The 19,710-nt window shown below is 34.0% G+C and overlaps 1 protein-coding gene across 1 annotated transcript in view; it reads right to left on the reverse strand.

Moving 5' to 3' along the window:
* Positions 1-698: 698 nt before the first annotated feature.
* Positions 699-19,710, reverse strand: part of LOC112053606 (uncharacterized) — a 77,737-nt gene continuing 58,725 nt past the window's right edge. Inside the window, exon 2 of the mRNA XM_052884972.1 lies at positions 699-1,800. Within this exon, the coding sequence (XP_052740932.1) occupies positions 929-1,800 (872 nt within the window). The 3' untranslated portion in view covers positions 699-928. The remainder of the gene's footprint in view (positions 1,801-19,710) is intronic.

The following is a 19,710-nucleotide window of genomic DNA, read 5'->3' on the forward strand; positions in this document are numbered from 1 at the left end:
ATTCTGAGAGGAGACTCGAGCTCAGCAGTGAGCCGTATATGAGTTGATAACGACGTGCGTCCTTTTATTATAAGAAGTCAATGGCTCGTACGCGAGGGACCAGCCGATGTTGAGTCAAAACTAAAAAACCAAGCGCTGTTACGTGCATAACGGCACTTTTAGTCTTAATTTGATCTAACTTTGGCGTCCAAAAGACATTAAATTATCTTGTTATTGTCGTGTGCGCGGCCAAGTGAAGTGTTAGTGAACTTTCTTTTGTTTTTTAATTGATTAGCTATTAGTGCGATGAATCTGAATCTCAGAAAAAAATGGAGTTGTTACCTCATAACTTCGTCATTTCTTAACCAATTTAGAAAATTCTTTTTTCGTTTGAAAGAGTAGATATACTTCCAGATTGGTCCCATTTAATCTTCATGAAAATCGGTTCAGTAAAAAGTGTGTTAAAATATAAATAACGAAATTGCCCGTACTGTGGTGCTTTCGTTTACTATGCTAGGACCTGCTAGAGTGCTAGGACACAATAAAAACAGAAAAATAAAATCTTTTTAACAAAAAAGTCGAACCGACTTCAAAATCACAAACATAAACTAAAAAGCGAAATTAAATGGATTCGAGTATGGCTTTAATATACTTGTAGGTCCTAGTTACTTAAAGTTCTAGTCTTTTAATTCTATAATATTCGCAAATAAAACAATACATTAACATATAATATTAATTTATTTTCCAGTTTTCACACAATAGCAGTCATTCTCCGAGCATAATTTTAAATTCCTCACAGCACGAGTCACACTTGGCTTATATTAATTTAGACAGTGAGCCTTTTATCACATCTTTGAAGTGACAAAATAATTGCATACTATTTCTTATCACTAACACGTATACAACGCAAGTCTTTTCACATACAATACTTATTTTACAAACACTAGGCTTAACTTAAAGCTAATAATGGTTCTTCTGGATCATGTTTTTGGCTAGGATACTTAGAATTGCTTTTCTTCCACTGCTCTTTCTTGCGTAGCATTTTTTGTTTCGTCGCTTCTAACTTTGATTTAGCTTTTGATTTCTTTTTAGGCGGGCTCGGTGTTTCGAGTTGTTCTAACGTTTCTATAATGTTTTTAGGTTTCGACAGTACATTTCTGGTTTCTTCACTGACTTCGTCTAATGTGGCGTTTTTGTTAGCATACACTACCACATAGTGTGAATACGCTTGGTTAGCTGGAGCATTAATATCAGCGAAATCTCTGAAATTAGCAAACTGATCTTGGTTGTAGTTTGGTCTAGGATTCGCTATGTATCCAACATTAAGTGACGGTCTTCCATGTCCATTGTTGTAATAGTTATTGTAGCCATCGCCGAATTCTGCTGATTCCTCGTCGTTTTGCGCAAAGAATGTACCGCCTTTTATGATGCCGAAGTTTCCAGAGCCAAGAACACTCGTGCTTGCATCTACTAATTGCTCAGACGCCGCTGGGGTGTTTTGTTTTCCGAATCCTTCTAATCCCTTGTAACCATTAAATAGGGGAAAGTTTAACAACGATCTGTAAGAATTTGGTCGTTGGCTATATGCTGCTTCTTGGCTGCTAAAGCCCAATCTGAAGTTGTTTTGCTGCTGTCTTGGTTCGAAGAAGTTGGCGAACGTCGGGAAGAAGTTCTGTGAGTCACCGACTACTTCTATAGAGTGGTCTGTTTGATCGGCGGCTGCGACGGAATCTGGGGCTTGTCGTACTTGTAGATTTGGCGGTGGGACTACTGCTTCTGGTATGATTTCTGACGATTCCGCAGCCAGATCTCCTTGCTCATCTGAAACAATTGAAACTATTTTGTTATTTCTTATAATGTTGCTAGTAAATTGTTTTATTTATGTCTTTTACTCGAGACTACCTCTAAGTTCTGTATCTATAATATTATGCATTTAGATACCATCACGCTTTATGGTACGACCACACAATATACGGTGGACGTGGAACATAGTTGCTTAGATAGTGCAGGGGCCTAACCACAATCTCATAAATCCGTAGCGATTCTATAATATTTCGACATTTGGCAGCCTGAGGATAAGGGGAGGGGAAAGCAAGCTTATCGCAGAATTTGATAATTAACTCTTGATCAGAAGATTTTCACTTTGTATGTGTTTTCTTGTTATGTTTATTCATATAGTTAATCTTTGTATATTCGTATTTAAATGATGTATAGCTTGCACATATAATACTTTTTAAAAGCTAGTTTCGAGTACCTATCTGAAATCTACAGAATTATTTCATTAATAATTATCGAATAAACAATGAGAGTGTCGGGAAGCCTTGCTGAAACATTGCATTTGCTTATTTATGAATTATGTATTAGACCTTATTACGTCGATTATACTTGTAAATGTAGTTTTACGACCGGTGGGCGTAGGAGTTGTGCGAGGTTTGAATAACTCATTGCAATCGTCAAATTGACTTGTGTATCTATTGTCAAGTATTGCTACTTGATTGTGCGTGTGTCTAGCGAGTAGTATCAAGTATGTTCTTCCTGTTCGAATAAGTAATGTGCTGTGAGGTAATAGAGGAAAGCTAACGTGAGATAATTTCCGTATTCTCGGTGTCTTGTTAAGAAACATGGCTCAAGTCTTGAATTTGTGGTTTTTATTATGCATTAGCTTTTCTCTGCGGTTTTATTATAGCACAAAAGCCTTAATCTATCCATACATGTTACAAAATCATTAATCTGAGTACGTAAGTTATATTTTTTCCATTAGGTAGGTAATTACTGTTTTTCACAAATTCTAAAATAAACATTTTGAACTTTTATCTTTTACTGTTCCTTTGTTTCCTTTTTATTAATAAATAAACGGTCCGGTTTTCATACAGTTTTGCAAATTAAGGTAAATTTGGAGCAGGCTTTGTGTAATTCACAAAGCAATTGATAAGTTTCTTTTTTTTATATACTTCTAAAACTGAATGAAGCTTATTCATTGAAATGAACAAAAAATTTGAAAAAGAAATGCAGGATGCAAGTAGAAACAAAACTTAACTAAATAGCATTTACCCACACAGGTAATTTCATATTAAGTAAATGTAAATTTGATGCATTATATTATTTTATTTATTAATATATGGGTATTAAATGTTAGATTGCAATGTATAACATTGCGATCTAACATCTAATTTCATAATAGACAAAGATTGTATTAATTCTGTTTCCTTAATTATGATTTGCGAAATAGAAAAACAGAAACCACGTCTGTAAATATTATTAAACGTTATGTAAGAAATAATTTGATTAACACATTAAATACAAATAGGCAAAATAAAATTGATTGCAACATGTTATTTTATTAAATTAATTTAATTCATTGGTCATCACCTCATCATATGATAAATTTATTAATAAATATCAAAGGCTCATTAAAGGTACTATTTATCAACGCTCGTCTTAGAATGAACCGTAAATTGGCTTAGTATGGGTTAGAAGAGTTGAAGAATAGTTTGTGGAAAATAAAACAGAAAGTATTAATTTAAATATAAAAATTGCTTAGACGGACACATAATGTCGTAAAGTTAAGTTCGTAGGAGCACGTTTTTAGAATAGAACTTGGAGTAAAGTCTCAACCCATTGGGTTGTTACCGCAAGTGCAAAAAAGAATATAGAAAGGCAATATACGAGTAGCTGGTACCTAAGAAGAAGTAGGTACCAGCTACTCGTATATTGCCTTTCGATAATATACTCGTTTATAACCTTTGTATTTTAAGGAAAACTTTAATAAGAAGAACTTATAAGAAAATCGTACATTGATTTTCAGTGTTAACAGCGTCAACATAAAAGCACAAAGTTGTTTGTAAATACGAGTATTTATTGCCTTAATACAGTTTAAACATAGAAATATTATTACTTAATATAAAGTATAAGATTATTTAAAAATAAAACAGAACTTCACGCGGATGAAGTTGCGGGCGTTGGTTAATATTAAAATAATTGGAAAAAGAAGTCTAAAATATTAACAGCTCATTGCTTTAAAAAATCAAAGCCTCTTGTACTTATAAAGGCTTAATGACATTGATGTTATAGGGTTAACAATAGGATTTTGTTCAACTTATACAATATATTTAAATAAATACCTACAATGTGTTGTAAGGCTTAAGTTTAATCAATCCCGAGTAAGCCTTTGTGTCGGTTCGTCATGTATGTGGGTCACGATTCGCAAATCACGAACCAAGTGACACATACAAGTTCATGGAAGAACAATTAATTATTATCGAATCCTTTCTAAACGCTATAGTTTAATACTACTGAATGTGATCTAAAACCTGAAATTGAAGAACCCTGTTATTTTTTTTTTATTTACAAACAACGTACCATATTTTGATAATATCTATTATTATTCGTTATAATCGGACTATTCTGTCCAAGTAAAAATTTTGTTCCCGTTTAATAGATAGTCTTATACATGAGAAGGAAAAATGGCACTGATATACTTCCTTGGGGCACTGTTTCTACTTATGTTTTATAACCAACTGTCTCGATGATAACATAATAATAGACCTAAAGATGGTTTTGTGATTTGAGTTTAGATGAGTATGTAGTAAATGAAATTTTAAATATTTCATATCTATATCTAAAAGTTTAAATGTTACGTTGTCTTCTTGTAGTGTTTGTCGCTTCACCAGTACCATGAGATTTACGGAGAAACTCGCATACTATTATGTCATGTTAGGAACAAATATATTATTTGCCCGAAGATATCATGCGTGTGTTTAATGACTTGAAGTGCTTACACTTATCTACGTATACGTATGTTAAGTTTACTTTTAAGTTTTAAGTGTGTACGTCTTTAGTGTCAAGGATGATGGACATCCACTGCTGGACCTAGGCCTCTTCCAAACAAAACGTTCTCGAGCCGCGAGCATCCATCGACTCCCTGTAACCCACTTGATGTCCTCGGTGGCTAGTGGGTGGTCGACCAACACTGCGCTTTCCGGTGCAGGGTCGACATTCCAGTACCTTGAGACCCCAAAGTCCATTGGCGTTTCCAACTATGTGCCCTGCCCATTGCTACTTCAGCTTCACGACTCGCTGAGCTGTAGCAGGGCCTTTGGATCTTCTGCGGATCTATTTTTGATTCGATCACTGTCAATTGTACTTCAGTGTAGTCAATATCAATTACAATGGCCAATATGTAATTTAAATGATCCAAAATAGAAATATAAATATCATATCTATCACTGAAACATTAAAGTATATTGTGACGTTTTATTTAACTACCTACATATAATGACACATGATGGCGACATAATGATATGATAAAACGTAGGAAGTTATTATAAGCACGAAATCGAGAACAGATTAAAGCAGTTCCCGAATGCAAATATATTTATAAGAAACAGCTAATAGATATGTGAGAATAAAATTAAGTATAAATTAACATCTACGATCCTCAAAGCCTAGTAACCTCCGACCCGCTATCATAATCAATATTTGCATTTCTTTCAAAAACAAAGTGTATTTTGAAATTGTGCCATAGGTCAGGAGAAAGTTTTAGGTTAGCAGATAATAATGACGATATGTCTGATTTATTAGAAATACGTGACTGCGATTTTACTATTAATATTTGGTCACGTATTTATAATGTTGTATTTTGAGGCTAATTGGCTGATTTCATAGGATTCTGTTTTCGTGTTTTTTCAACGAAATGTGCATTTATTATTCGTATTACATCGATTGTGTTGATATTATGTTAATTTTGCCGTGAAATTAGATGTTACAGATTGTTGACCAAGAATGGACATGCTATAATAGGTATTGATGCGAAATCTGGCTTACACAAATCGATTAAAATTCAGTATACAACCTTTCAATAGTCAAATGGATTTCAAATAAATATATTATAATTAAAAAAATTAAAAATCCCGACTGCACTTAAATTTTGTGTAGTGAATAAATAACGTTTTTCTAATTATACGTTTTTTTTTAATATGGCCATGATAAACCATTTTGAAATCCTCTTGATGAGCCCTTGAATTTGATACCTATATCGCAATATTCGAAAGATTTTTTTTTACCACGAGTCTATAGCGTCCCACAGTCGTCGTGTTGGTTTTTGTTTAATTTCACGTATCTAAGAACACTTGGGTTATTAATGCAAATCTAACGATATCTTTATTACTTAAATCCGTTCAGCGGTTTGAAAGATATGATTGAATAAAGAATATTACATTCATACATAGGTACATACAAGATACGCGGGAAAAACATAACCCTTCTTGCTTGCTTGGTAAAAATTAATTAAATGCGATGTCAATTAGAATACAGTGGTAAGGTGTCAGAATTTATCATTAATTCGTTAGGTATAGAATATCACCGTAAAGATAAAGACGTACCGCCAAGCGATTAAGCGTTCCGGTACGATGCCGTGTAGAAACCGAAAGGGGTGTGGATTTTTATCCTCCTCCTAACAAGTTAGCCCGCTTCCATCTTAGACTGCATCATCACTTACCATCAGGTGAGATTGTAGTCAAGGGCTAACTTGTAAAGAATAAAAAAAAAAAAAATAACCTCAAGACAAGTTATATAGCATTATGCGTAAACCCACGCTTGAAAGTAAGTTTTTACTTTGTTCTAAGTAGCACGTAAATGCCATAAAATATTTTTGGCAGTAGCGTATTAAATTTTGTAGGGGAAAGCTAGACTCTGGCCATACGTGTTAGTGGATGACCTAGTTTTATCGTAATGATACATGCGTGTTACGTGATCTTTATGTAACTTATGTTTTATAGACATTACCAAAGATGGCACGGGATCATACAAACATGCTGAACATCGAACGGATTAAGATAAGAATCTAAGTAGTGGCTCAATTAAGACCGTTTTCATAAATATTTTTTTGGTCCGCTTAATTTTTGCGTAACAGCACTTGCAATTATTTTGTTTATTATTTTAAGAAATGAGCTGTTTCTTGATTTTACTGTCTTATTATCCCGTTTCCGTATTTTTTTCGGGTCAAATAGTAACTTCAAAACTAACAAAATGTTAAGAATGGCAGATTCGATCGATAACTTGATCACGTGACCTGTCTATTGAATGACATTGTTCATTTTCGAAGCATTAGCGTTTGTAGAAAGAGAATCGACGTGCCACATGGCTACAGGCTCGGTATAGAACAGACTGGTGGTCATGACGCTACATATAAGTATACATCAGTTTATTCTGCTCATTACGGTTATTAGATAATGGTGAAAAAAGTGAGTTTAAACCAGCTTATTCTGCTGACTGACAGAATCGAGTTTTTAACTGCAAATGCCTATTTGAAATAAATGAATTTGAATTATTAAACTGCAGTAGATAATATTATGTTATTTATAGATTAGACCACAGTAGGCAGTAGTCTACCATGGGTAATCAATGGTAGTTACATAAATCAAGCTGCAACGGTGTAAGACTATGGTTCAGTATATTATTACGTACCTACTGTAACCACTTTTCTCGGCACTGTGATGACATTCGATAACCCACAAAAATTACCATAACGAAATGACATACTACCATGTGAGTACCATCACACACACATGGTTACATGTGAGATGGATGGACGGATGGAAAGATGGTGTTTTATTACCCAAGCGTTTTTTAAATACTTGTTCAAGAACTTTAGACATCAAGAGTCTTTAAAGTAGGTATGTTTTAGATAGACTTGAAGACTCCGGTCTTTTTGACTAACTGCTTATAAAATAGATTGAAGTAATAGATTTACGTGAGTATGACGTGTGCAATGCACATCATTAAATTAAATTGGCTACATGATGACACTGATAACCTGAACGTTAATTACACAATGCAGATATATAAAATAAAGCTTTTATGACTTATAGGAAGAAAAAAGCTTTAAAGCTTCTAAACTCTTCTTATAAAATACAACAATACACATATCAAAATGTTGATCTAAAAATGTAGCTGACGTTATGATAGAAGAAAATTCAAATGCATAACTTGTAGCTACGCTATTTAGATAACGCTTGAATCAAGAAAAGTAATCTATAGTTACATTTTGTGATTGATCAACTCATAAACTAGAATGTGAAGCACATTAGATAGTGTGAGTTAGACATTATGACCATTAAAATTGTGCGACTATTGGTCAAAGCGATTTTGGTCCTCGGGTAGGTTCTCTCAGGGCTTCTGCGATCAACAAAGCCTCTAGTGACCCTACTTCCGACTAATTAAGGAGCCTAGAGCAGGTACATAATCACCAAAAATTGCGGCGTAGCAAATCTCGTTACGCTACAGAAAAAAAGGAGTAAACTTATTTAAGAAAGCTCATAGAAGATGGCTTTATCACAAAAACAATGGGCGAAGTTAATTGATGTCAAATTGTGTATTTGTAAGATAAAATAGCGGTAAAAATAATAAACAAGAGAAGAAATAGCACAGGCTGCCGTCCTGTTGGAAAGAACAACGTAATAATTTAGTCTTAATTGTAATGTAGGCACAATACTTGTATAGCCCGAGGCAGTCAGGAAAACAGCGCAAATTGCTTGAGGAAGCGATTACTTAGAAAATAACTGGCTTCTAGTCTAACAACAATTACACAATGGTATTGAATATCGTTTACTTTACAAAAAACACCTTAATGCATATGTGAATATTTTAATTAATATCTTTAGGGAGAAGACGAAGGTAATGAAATTTGGTACAACACGGTTGTGTACCAATGTATATTAAATGTTTGTAGGTAATAGGAGAGATTCGCGTACAATGTCAACGAACCAATGCTTTCTAGGCCAAGTACGCAAGAGGACAATAAGAGAGGAAGAAGAAGAGGGTTGAGTGCATCCGTTCTTGTAGGTCATCATCATCATCATCATTATCAACCCATATTCGGCTCACTGCTGAGCTCGAGTCTCCTCTCAGAATGAGAGGGGTTAGGCTAATATTCCACCACGTTGGCCCAATGCGGATTGGCAGACTTCACACACGCAGAGAATTAAGAATTAATTAATATTTCCTCACGATGTTTTTCCTTCACTTTTTTGAGACACGTGATATTTAATTTAAAATGCACACCACTGAAAAAGTTGGAGGTGCATGCCCCAACCGGAATCGAACCCACACCCTCCGGAATCGGAGGCAGAGGTCATATCTTTCACAGCACTTGTAGGTGCTGTTACTATTATTAATAATCATATCTTGTTATCAATCCTGGTTTCCATCTCTTCTAAATTAGCATGGAATCCTTGTCACCACAATGTGTTTAAAGGGACATTGCAGTCAAGCGTTTAACTATCTCCACTCTAGAACTTTTCTAGGACCATCGTCTCTACAAGTATTGCATGACCGTAGTTTAACACATAAATTACATCAAACTCAACCTACTAAGAGAACAAAAGTTTTATTGCCCCTAATATAGCACCATAAATATACCTAGTATTACATAACGACTCATCTTTTAAAATTGCCTATTGACGAAATGTGGAGCAGAATCGATTGTGTCGACAGTCGCGGTGTCAACGTAATGGGCCGTAAGTTAGTATTATTGAGTATGTTAAACTGTTTTCGTTTTGTTACGCTAAATACCGTACATTTGTATGTAACTCGTGCGAACTTATTTGTAAGCTGTGGTAACTAGGCGTATTGGCTAATCGTCGTTGTCATCTTCGATGGACCATTGGCTATTGTTCAACATTGGTCCCTAGCACAAATTTTGTTCTGGTGTTTCTTCTACTGGCTCATAAAGTTAAGTGTTCAGTTAGAGCCATCAGGGTAATATCACCTAAATGGAACTTTTCTTTTTTTTTCAATTAAAAATTAAATTAAAAATTCAATATCTTCAAAGCAAAAAGAGATGAAGAATCGAGGAACAAGAAAAAAACTGAATTCATTTACTGAAGTTAAAACGTAGGTAATATAATGACGATCGTGAGAACAGCATTAAAAGTTAATGGAAATCTGTCTGATCAAACTTAAGGAAGCTTTAAAGAATATAATAATAATTAAAGGCCTGTCCGCGCGTGTTGCTAGTAGACATCTGAGTATAAAGTTAAATTAAAATGTTGAAAAATCCTCCGACAGTTATTAATTTAGAAAAGAAGTAAAGGTTTTCTCTAAATTATATTTTTTAGGAAGTTCTTTGTAAACAATAATTATTAAAAGATTTATTTATTAAAACCCTTAACTTCATCATTTTACAATTAAAAGATATCAACACAATCATCTTCTTTGGTGCGTCCGACTAGCGTTGCCGATTGAATTCCTTACATTTTAGCAGACGATATAAAATAAGCAATTATTCTTTGTAGATAAAGTTCCAGTGACGATGGTTATGTTACAATTGGAAAAATGCTTAAATTTAATGATCATCGTACATAGTACAAAAACCGTCTCCTGCATTTCATCTTCCTATTAATAGATCCTTCTATCTATACTAAAGTTATAAAGCGATAAAGTTTGTGAGGTTCTAGGGGTAGTCTCTCTGGATCTACTGCACCAATTTTGGAAATTCTTTTACTAATAGAAAGACACGTTATTTGTGAGTGTAATAGGCAATAACTTATGTATTCCCGCGGGAATAAAAATGCGATTATGTGGATAAAACCGCAAGGCGCCTGATGAAAGATGAGTTGCAGACTCATCTTTCATCAGCTAGATCTTACGGCGGAGAGACTGCGTTAACGTTATTACATAGGAAACTACATACGAAAACTGTATTATGCGCACATAACAGCGTATGAATTGATTAAAGCCACAACAGTTACGTAGACAATCAAGTTGATGACCACCGTTGCAAAGTTTAAGAGTCGCTCTCGCTGTACAATCGTTTGCATAACACATAATGGAACATATTAGTCGCGTTCTGTTAGCGCAGGGTTGCAGCACAGGTTCTAGATATTTATGTTCTAGTTATATCTATATACTAGCGTTTGAGCCGTGATAACCCAGTGGATATGACCTCTGCCTCCGATTCCGTGTGGGTTCGAATCCTGTGCGGGGCATGCACTTCCAACTTTTCAGTTAAGTTCATTTTAAGAAATATCACGTGTCTCAACGGTGAAGGAAAATTATCGTGAGGACATACCAGAGAATTTTCTTAATTTTTAAATTTCTCTACATGTGTGAAGTCTGCCAATACGCATTCGGCCAGCGTTTGGCCTAACCCCTCTAATTTCTGAGAAGAATCGTGCTCAACAGTGAGCCGAACATGGGTTGCTAATGATGATGATGACTAGCTTTTACTCCGTATTTTCACCCGCGTAGGTAGTTCCCGTTTCCGTATCAATGCCGGGTTCACTGGCGGTAATCTCGTGAGCAAGCAAGGTCCAAGTATTTGGTACTTTTTCCTTTTCGGCTTTAACCAGATTATCGTCATGTGGACCAGTAATATCAAAAATTATTGCACGACGCTCTGACCGACCGACTAGCACTATAACAGGTCTATTGGCCACAATATACCTGTCAGTGATAATCGTTCGGTCCCAGTAGAGCAATGCACTACTATTTTCAAGAACTGACGCTGGGTCGTACCTATAGTAAAGCATCTCAGAATCAATAAGGCCATACTGAAGAGCAAGCTGTTGGTGGATTATCTTGGCTTATTATGTCTATGCAAGTATTCGCCGTTAGCAAGATGAGAACATCCGAACACAATATGGTTAAGGGACTCCCCAGGACGATGATACGCTCGATAGAATGATGTCTAGAGTGTCACTTTTCAAATGTATCTCGTCTTTATAACTTCGTCCATAATTGCAGATAAAACCCTCGGTTTCCTTATAGAGTTAACCGAATTGCAACCAAGATACAGATGTTATTTGATCTACATCCGGGCGTGTAAGGGCCTTGTAGAATCCTGCAACTCCTTGCTTTTCCATACTGCTTCACGATCTGAGTTTCTAATTACTATAGGCTTGCGTCAGTTCTCTATGCCTAGGGGTAGCGGGTAGCTTATTTCTTAGTACATAGCAGGCTGACTGGAATCGTCGAATACTCTATAATGTTTCTATCATTAAAGGCGTTTATCAAAAGGTTCTCACCAAGCTATGTGCATTGGGATAGATTTCTCATATTATCACGAAGCAAATATATGAAGACTACGCTGTAAAGTCTATTTAAACCTGCTACTTCACAAAGCCATCACACTCCAAACTTTATAGTTGTTGTTTATTGTGGGAGCATAATATATAGATTTACAATCTTTCAGTTACTATAACATGACGTAGACTGAGTCATCACACGCTTTGTGTATAGTTAAACTTTAGAAGGTAATGACCTTCTGAAAGAGTGTCAAAATAAATAATTACACGCAAACATTATAGCGCCATTATTATTTTGAACGCAGGAAATTGAAGCTAATGCTTACGGGAGTCATTAATTAAAGTATCACAATTATAATTAATAGTAGGTAGGTAAGTACGTTTGAATATTGCCGGTACTGTAAGTGTAAAATAACTTTTTGTCTTATGAGTCAATAATAAGACATGCTTCGTCCATGAGATGTCAAGCAGACATCATAGTCATGTCAGTTTAAGAATTAGTTTGCAAATAATAATTAATGCAATTAAAATTTGTATGCAAATAATTTACTACAATTAAGTGCCGCATATAATGAATGAACTTATTTTTAATGCCATTTAATTTGTAGAATGTAGCAAGTCACTCAATACAGTGAACAATTTTATGTTTAATGTTTATACATATAAGTAGTTGTATATAATGATTTAGTAAGTTATAGACTTTTCTCATATTTATTTACTCATACTATGTAGGTACCTATAGGTAATCAATATAAGGGATTAAGTAGTCGAGTATATCCACAAAAAAAAAGCATCAAACAATATGAAATCAGTTTCAATTTTAAAAATAAAATAATTTTTTCCATAAATGTTTTTCGCCATATATCTAATTTGCATTTATTTGTATATATGTATATAATTTTGTATTTATTTGTTTTTGTAGATAAATTCTTCTTATATATAAGTACCTAAAGGTTCTGTTTATTTCTGATAAGTGACAGCTTATTGGTTGCTTGCGTAAATTACGTAATTTGTACCTACTAGTCAATGGGTTGAAGTTGTCAAGTCAAAGTGAAGCTTGATTGGGTGCCCTAGTTGATTTATATGCCATGTTCATTTCTAAGCAACAAAATTGTGACAACGCCAATGTGATTTTTGCATTTCATCGTCCAGAATCATTTTTGCTCATATACGTACAGATGTCGCAACAAAGCACCGTGTCGACCATCGTGCACGATCTCACCTATTCATTGTCGTTGCCTGTCGTGTACATGACTTTGAGTGGACTTCCAGCGTGACGAACTTCGAGTACATTAAACAAAGACATTGAGGTTCATGCACACATGTCAGTATGCGAGTTTCTTGTCTATAGTAGGTATCTTACTAATATTATAAACGCGAAAGTTTGTAAGGATGTTTGTTACTCTTTGTACCGAACCGATTTGGCTGATATTTGGAATGGAAATAAATATTACTTTGGATTAACACATAGGCTACATTTCATCCTAGGAAAATCCGGGGTTCCTGAGGGATTTGTCAAAAGCTAAATTTCACATGAATTTTTATTTAATCAATATAACACGTCCGCTAGTGTTATACAGATCAAATAAAAATTCATTTATTTCAATAGGGCTTAGTTTACAAGCACTTTCAAAACGTCAAGTAATAATATTATTAGATAATGGTGATAATAATAATTAACAGTATTACTTACTGTAAAACGTTGTGTATTCTGTAACAAAGTTTCCATAACATAAACTCAGTAGAGCTATTGCTCTACTACTACGAGTCAATCAATAAATTGACTCGGCAATAAATTTATTTTAAATAAAACTGTATGATGATAATAATACTTATCGGAACTCATTGTCTAAACACGGGAAAGTGTCATGATTTATTAATCCAACTTCGGTTTGCTACTTATAATAATAATAATTTATTTGAGCAAGATAAACTTTTTTAAGTTTGACCCGGACCTATATCTTGGACCTCAAGATAACAAACAATGGAATAACCAGACCAATAAAGCAGTTACCGACAAAAATGATTGAAATGTAGAAGATTGTATAAAGCGTATTGCTCCACATCTTAATCACGCGTTAACTGACGTGTCTAACAAAATTCCAGATTACCCGTGACATAACTGAGACATAACTGAACGTAATATTTTAAAGATTTTGTGATTTTCTATACACTCGAAATGTTCTATTAGAGGTACGAGGCCTCAAGGATTTATTTGTTTGGTATTATTACTGCACGAATACAATGAACTAACTCAAAGAGCGAGGTGAACAAATTTGACTTTTAGGCTTTAGTAGGTAGGCAAGTCAACGGCATTCCGATGACTCATAGTAGTTTAGATATTATTTACCTAGATAATTATTGTATCAAGCGTAACTTATCAATTAATATCTTTTACGAGCATGTTAGCTTATCTTATATCGGAAAAAGATAACAGTCCGAGAGGTTATAGCGCTTTTGGCCATCTTGCTTAGTAAGAATTTAGATGGAATAGATATTATACTAAACTATTTCTTTTATAGATTTTATAACAATAAGAAATTGCTGCACAATAACAACAACTATTTCTTTTATAAGTAGATGTTATTGTGCAGCAATTGCTTATTGTTATAAAAGCTTTAGTTTAATAAAATAAAATCGAAACGTAATCCTGGATGACAAAAGATTGTTGGTTGGTTTTCGATATCTATATCATGGTCTAAAGTTTATCACCATCCGTTTCACTCATCTCATTTTCTGTAGAGATTTTACATGATCAAATACGCGTTCTAATTTTTACTTTATACAATTACCTAGTGTGATAGCACCTTAATCTGATGTGTGAAGATGAGGCAACACAAATAAACGATATAACCAGGCATCCCTTTGAGTGGTTAAGTATTCAAATAAAGCTCTCTTCATTTACACAACATTCAGACAGTAAATAATTATTCTAATTTGTACGCTCTTTATGCGATTGCCTGAAGAAAGTTGTATGCATCATCTCACGGTGAGGTAACACCTACGATTAATAGGCATCAGTAGGATAATAAATATTACGATTGTAATACAAATATCAAAGAGGAAAAATATTTTTTCTCAATAATAACTAAATATATGCTTTAAAATTGTGTTTAAAACTATTTCATAATCAGCCGATGGACGTTCACTGCCAGGACATAGGCCTTTTGAAAGAAAGAAAGAAAGAAAGAAAACTTTTTGTAAGGACTTCCAAACATCACGATCATATCCAGCGAATCCCTGCGACTCGCTTGATGTCGTCTAGTGTGGAGTCGCTATTCCAGCATCTTGGGACCCCTACGTCCATCGGCTCTTAGAACTATGTGCTCTGCCCATTGCCACTTCAGCTTTGCGACTCGTTGAGCTATGTTGGTGACTTTGGTTCTTCTGCGGATCTCATTTCTGATTCGACCACGCAGAGATACTTCGAGCAATTATGTTTGTTTCATCGCCCGCTGTATGACTCTAAGCCTTCTTAAAACTACTTACTAAACGTATACTTAAAATTATTATAGCTTTTGAAACAAATAGTAAAATTGAAAGCTTTTAATTATATGTCTACTACTTAGTAGTGATTCTAGTGCGATTATATCCATGTCATTAATCTGGTCAAAGCATTCACTAAACTTTTGTAATAATCAATGTATTATAAATAAATCAAGATAAAGAAGACATGACGAGTGTAAATGTATATTTCGTCACTGACTAGAGAAGCTTTCGTATGTATGAAAGACGTTCTTTTCACACCTTCGCGTTCAAGTGCGAAATTAACGGACTGGCTTATGTAAAGTGGAGAATTGAATGCAAACATATATAATGTATCCGTATAACCGACATCACAAATAGTAATTTACTATACGAGGATGAGACGTTAGTGAGATGCTTATTTATCTTTCAATGAAAAATTAAAGCTTGACTTCGATTTCATCTTATGTCATCTAGTTTACAGGGCGCTAATTTAGCACCAGTGTTATTAATGTTATCTAGTTTATAACGCGCTAACTTAGCAGCAGTGTTATTTATGTCATCTAGCTTATAACGTGCTAACTTAGCAGCAGCGTTATTGATGTTATCTAGTTTATAACGCGCTAACTTAGCAGCACCGTTATTGATATCACGTAGTTTATAACGCGCTAACTTAGCAGTAGCGTTATTGATGTCATCTAGTTTATAACGCGCTAACGCCGCGTTATTTAACTTACTAATAGCGAAGAATTCGAAACTCTCACTGTCGAGTTATAAAAATAGTTAACGCATTATGGCACTGGTTCCTGGTCTTAATTTATTCATTAAATTTTCCAGAGTTTAGGCAAATAGTCGCGAAATTTCCCAAACGAGTTGGATTCGACGGTCCACCTCGTTACTTGAGTTAATGTTACTTCTAAGTTTTATGGTCTTTGTTGATAAAGAACGGAAATCGAATCAGTTATCAAGTTATCTAAAGTTGACAGCCCCTTATATTTCCTTCGCTTCAAAATTGCGTGTTATGCTAGTAGCCCGTACTATGCGTTGTTTACGATGGCACAACATAATGATCAAGCGAAGCAGTGGACCATAAAGTGCAATGCGTGTAATATCTTTATTAACTATAAAATTTTATAGCTTACTTACAGTACATTGTGTTATTTGTTTAGTGAATAAACATTTCAATCTTATTTTATTAAGAATGATAATTTGTAGAAACAGAATGATAATTTGTAGAAACAATTTTACGGCGTAGGTAAACGACGCAACAGTTGTGTTTTCAAATGTGCTACTGTTATATTATGATGTTACTTCAGAATGAAGAAGATTACTAAAATGAAGATGCTAACGGCTAACCAAGATAATATACCAGTTAAAAAAGCTCAGCAATTATGTTAAACCATTTCCACTGTACATAGTCTGCAGATTAAATCTACTAGCGGAGTCGGTCAAGTTTTTCTTTGACTTATGTGCACTTCTTCCTTACCATGGCCGTAATCTACCCCTGTCCCTACCCCAACCCTACCCTAAATTTAATATAGCCTATAGCACTCGGGGATAGTGTAGCTTTCCAACAATTTTTCAAATCAGTTCAGTAGTTTTGTAGTCTATTCAATGCAAACAAAAAAATAAATTAGTATAGATTATAGTATAAAACTTAATAAGTTATTCGATAATGGATAGAGTTAGCGATTCAAAAAACCATGATACACTATCTTAAATAGGACGCTATTGGCTATAAAACTTTTTACTATTGCTAGTTACGTTTTGACGCTTACTGTTCGTGTAATTTTACCAGTGTATATGTTTTGTTAACCAAGGTACAACGTTTTGGCGGCAGAAATGAGCAAGTTGGATACTCAATTAAATCACATAGAAAGTTCAAATACCTACCTTTATTTACCAAATGAAATGGCAAAGCCATAACGCACTTTCTTTGCCACAGGCAAGTTACATAAATGTCACGCGTTAGTAGCTTATGACCTTTGCAGTCATTAGATTAGAAAGATGAATTCCACAATGGCGAATGATGGGAAGTAATTAGCTTTATCAAGATGTAATTACTCTTTAGACCACCACGTATAAAATTGCCTTTTGAACGAAATTATGCAATGGATAATACAATACGCCAACTATTGAAGAAAGAGTATCTCGTTGTTTAACGATAGATTTCATTTAACAACTTATTAGGTTGCTCAATGAATCAATAGAAATAAATGAGCTTGTATAAGCATTTCAGAATAAGTAATAGCTTGTTATTCTATCCTTGAAAGTGACCGCACAAATATTTCCGTAACTCGACGATAATGCTAATCTAGATTTCTTTGTGGGTCAATCTACAATATTGCACGAGAATCTAAAACACGTTTAATGTTAGCCTAAAACTGGTTTTCAATGCTCTAATTTAGATCAAGCGCCCCACAGAGTTGTTAAAATAATAATTGTTTATTAAGATAATACGTGGTTTTCATTGACCTCACCTATTAGTTATGTTTATATTCTAAGTGCATTATATAATTAGGAGTACAAGTTCTTCTCCTAAGTCATTGACTTTTGGCTTCTTCTGCTATTTGTTAGGTTTGAAAATTTACTGCTCTTACCAGACTGTCTTTTCATTTGTAATACTTATTGCGAGAACTAGCTAGAGAAGGGTTTTAATGACTGGGGTTAAATTAGGACAGTTAATTTAATGACCATCGGATGGACTAAATTTATGGTGTAGGGAATTTACAACGTGGACATGTGTCCTTTTATTCAACTTTGCATGACTACTTTCGAAGGTGCGTTTTCTTCTTAGCACTAGTTTATCAAGCAACAGCTATGATAAGCGCGGATGATAGCAAAATAAATAAATTATTATCTATTCATGATGAACTTCCGCGAAGTAACGCCTGCTTTTATTCAAGCAACAACTATGTTAAACTCCTTGAATATACCTTTAGAGACGTTTGAGTGATGCCCTCATTAAACATGAGATTACAGACACAATCTGTCTTAATCTCTGTCTCTCAGGTTCATTGGCGGCATTGTTATTCCTAGGATGTTCTGCAAAGTGCTTTTGGGCAATGGTTTATTATTAAACGTTATGTAAACGATTTGTTTATTCCCTTAATTATACATTGTAATATTAGTAGCGTCTATATACATAACACTAACAAACACCAAAGTTACAATAGTTACTTAAGTACTGTAGACTACATAATTATTATTATCATCAAAGATCATTTCCCATTACTTTTTCTAAATGATTTCCAACAACGCATATCCAATGCCCATCTATACCGCCTTTGTAATGTAACAATAGGTATTTGCATATAAGTAACATGTGTAATCGAGAAAGTTGAACATACGTGTTACATGTAAAAAGTGACGAAGGAAGTGTCGTGTGTTTATAATATAAAAACGCCAATACAAAACAAACAATAGTAATTAAAAGAAGTTATTATGGCCTTATCAGAGTCAACATCATGATATTAAACTATTGCATGTTACTTGGATATTTACCATAAAATGATACAGCAATGCTCAAGGTACGTCGTCTTCCTGTTGTCTGTTTGTTTATATAATGTATATAAGTTATAAGATATGATGAGCTTTAAGTTATTCTTAATATTATTACATATTGAAAAGAATTTGCTGACCGCATGTAAATATACATAAATAATATCCAGTCTCGAGGTTATTTATGAGAAGTTGTTGTATTATTAATTAAATTGTATACCTTACAGTATTCGTAAAAAAATTATAGTTAGCTCTATTTTTCAAGAACTTCCTCTTGTGTTTTAATCTTTTTTTCATAATCGATTAATAAACCCCCCTTTTTATTGTTAAATACATTGATTTAAAATATTTTTTATGCAATTTTTGTGAGCGGAAGTTGTTTTTTTTTTTCAAAAATTTAAATTTTTCATGCTAAAAAAGTGTGTGAAAATAAAGCAAATACATTAGCGGCGATACAGGCTGATTCCTGTCGAGTTACCTTTTAAAAATCCATATATACATATTCATAATTGTAATGAATATATACTCGCATGAATGGATGTATGAGAAATTTGAGTTTGTATCAAGCGGTATGAATTTCATTTTCTTTAGTACGGCTTGCCTTCGTCAAAATTCCATCATTCGCCACTGAAATACATACAAGAATCTGTCTGAAATTACATTAGAGGTATCTATAAAATACATATTATTATTTATTCCTACATTTATTTTCAGATTTTTTTGTTGTTTTCCAATTAAAATA

Source organism: Bicyclus anynana, chromosome 13 (assembly GCF_947172395.1).
Source record: "Bicyclus anynana chromosome 13, ilBicAnyn1.1, whole genome shotgun sequence".
NCBI lineage: Eukaryota > Metazoa > Arthropoda > Insecta > Lepidoptera > Nymphalidae > Bicyclus > Bicyclus anynana.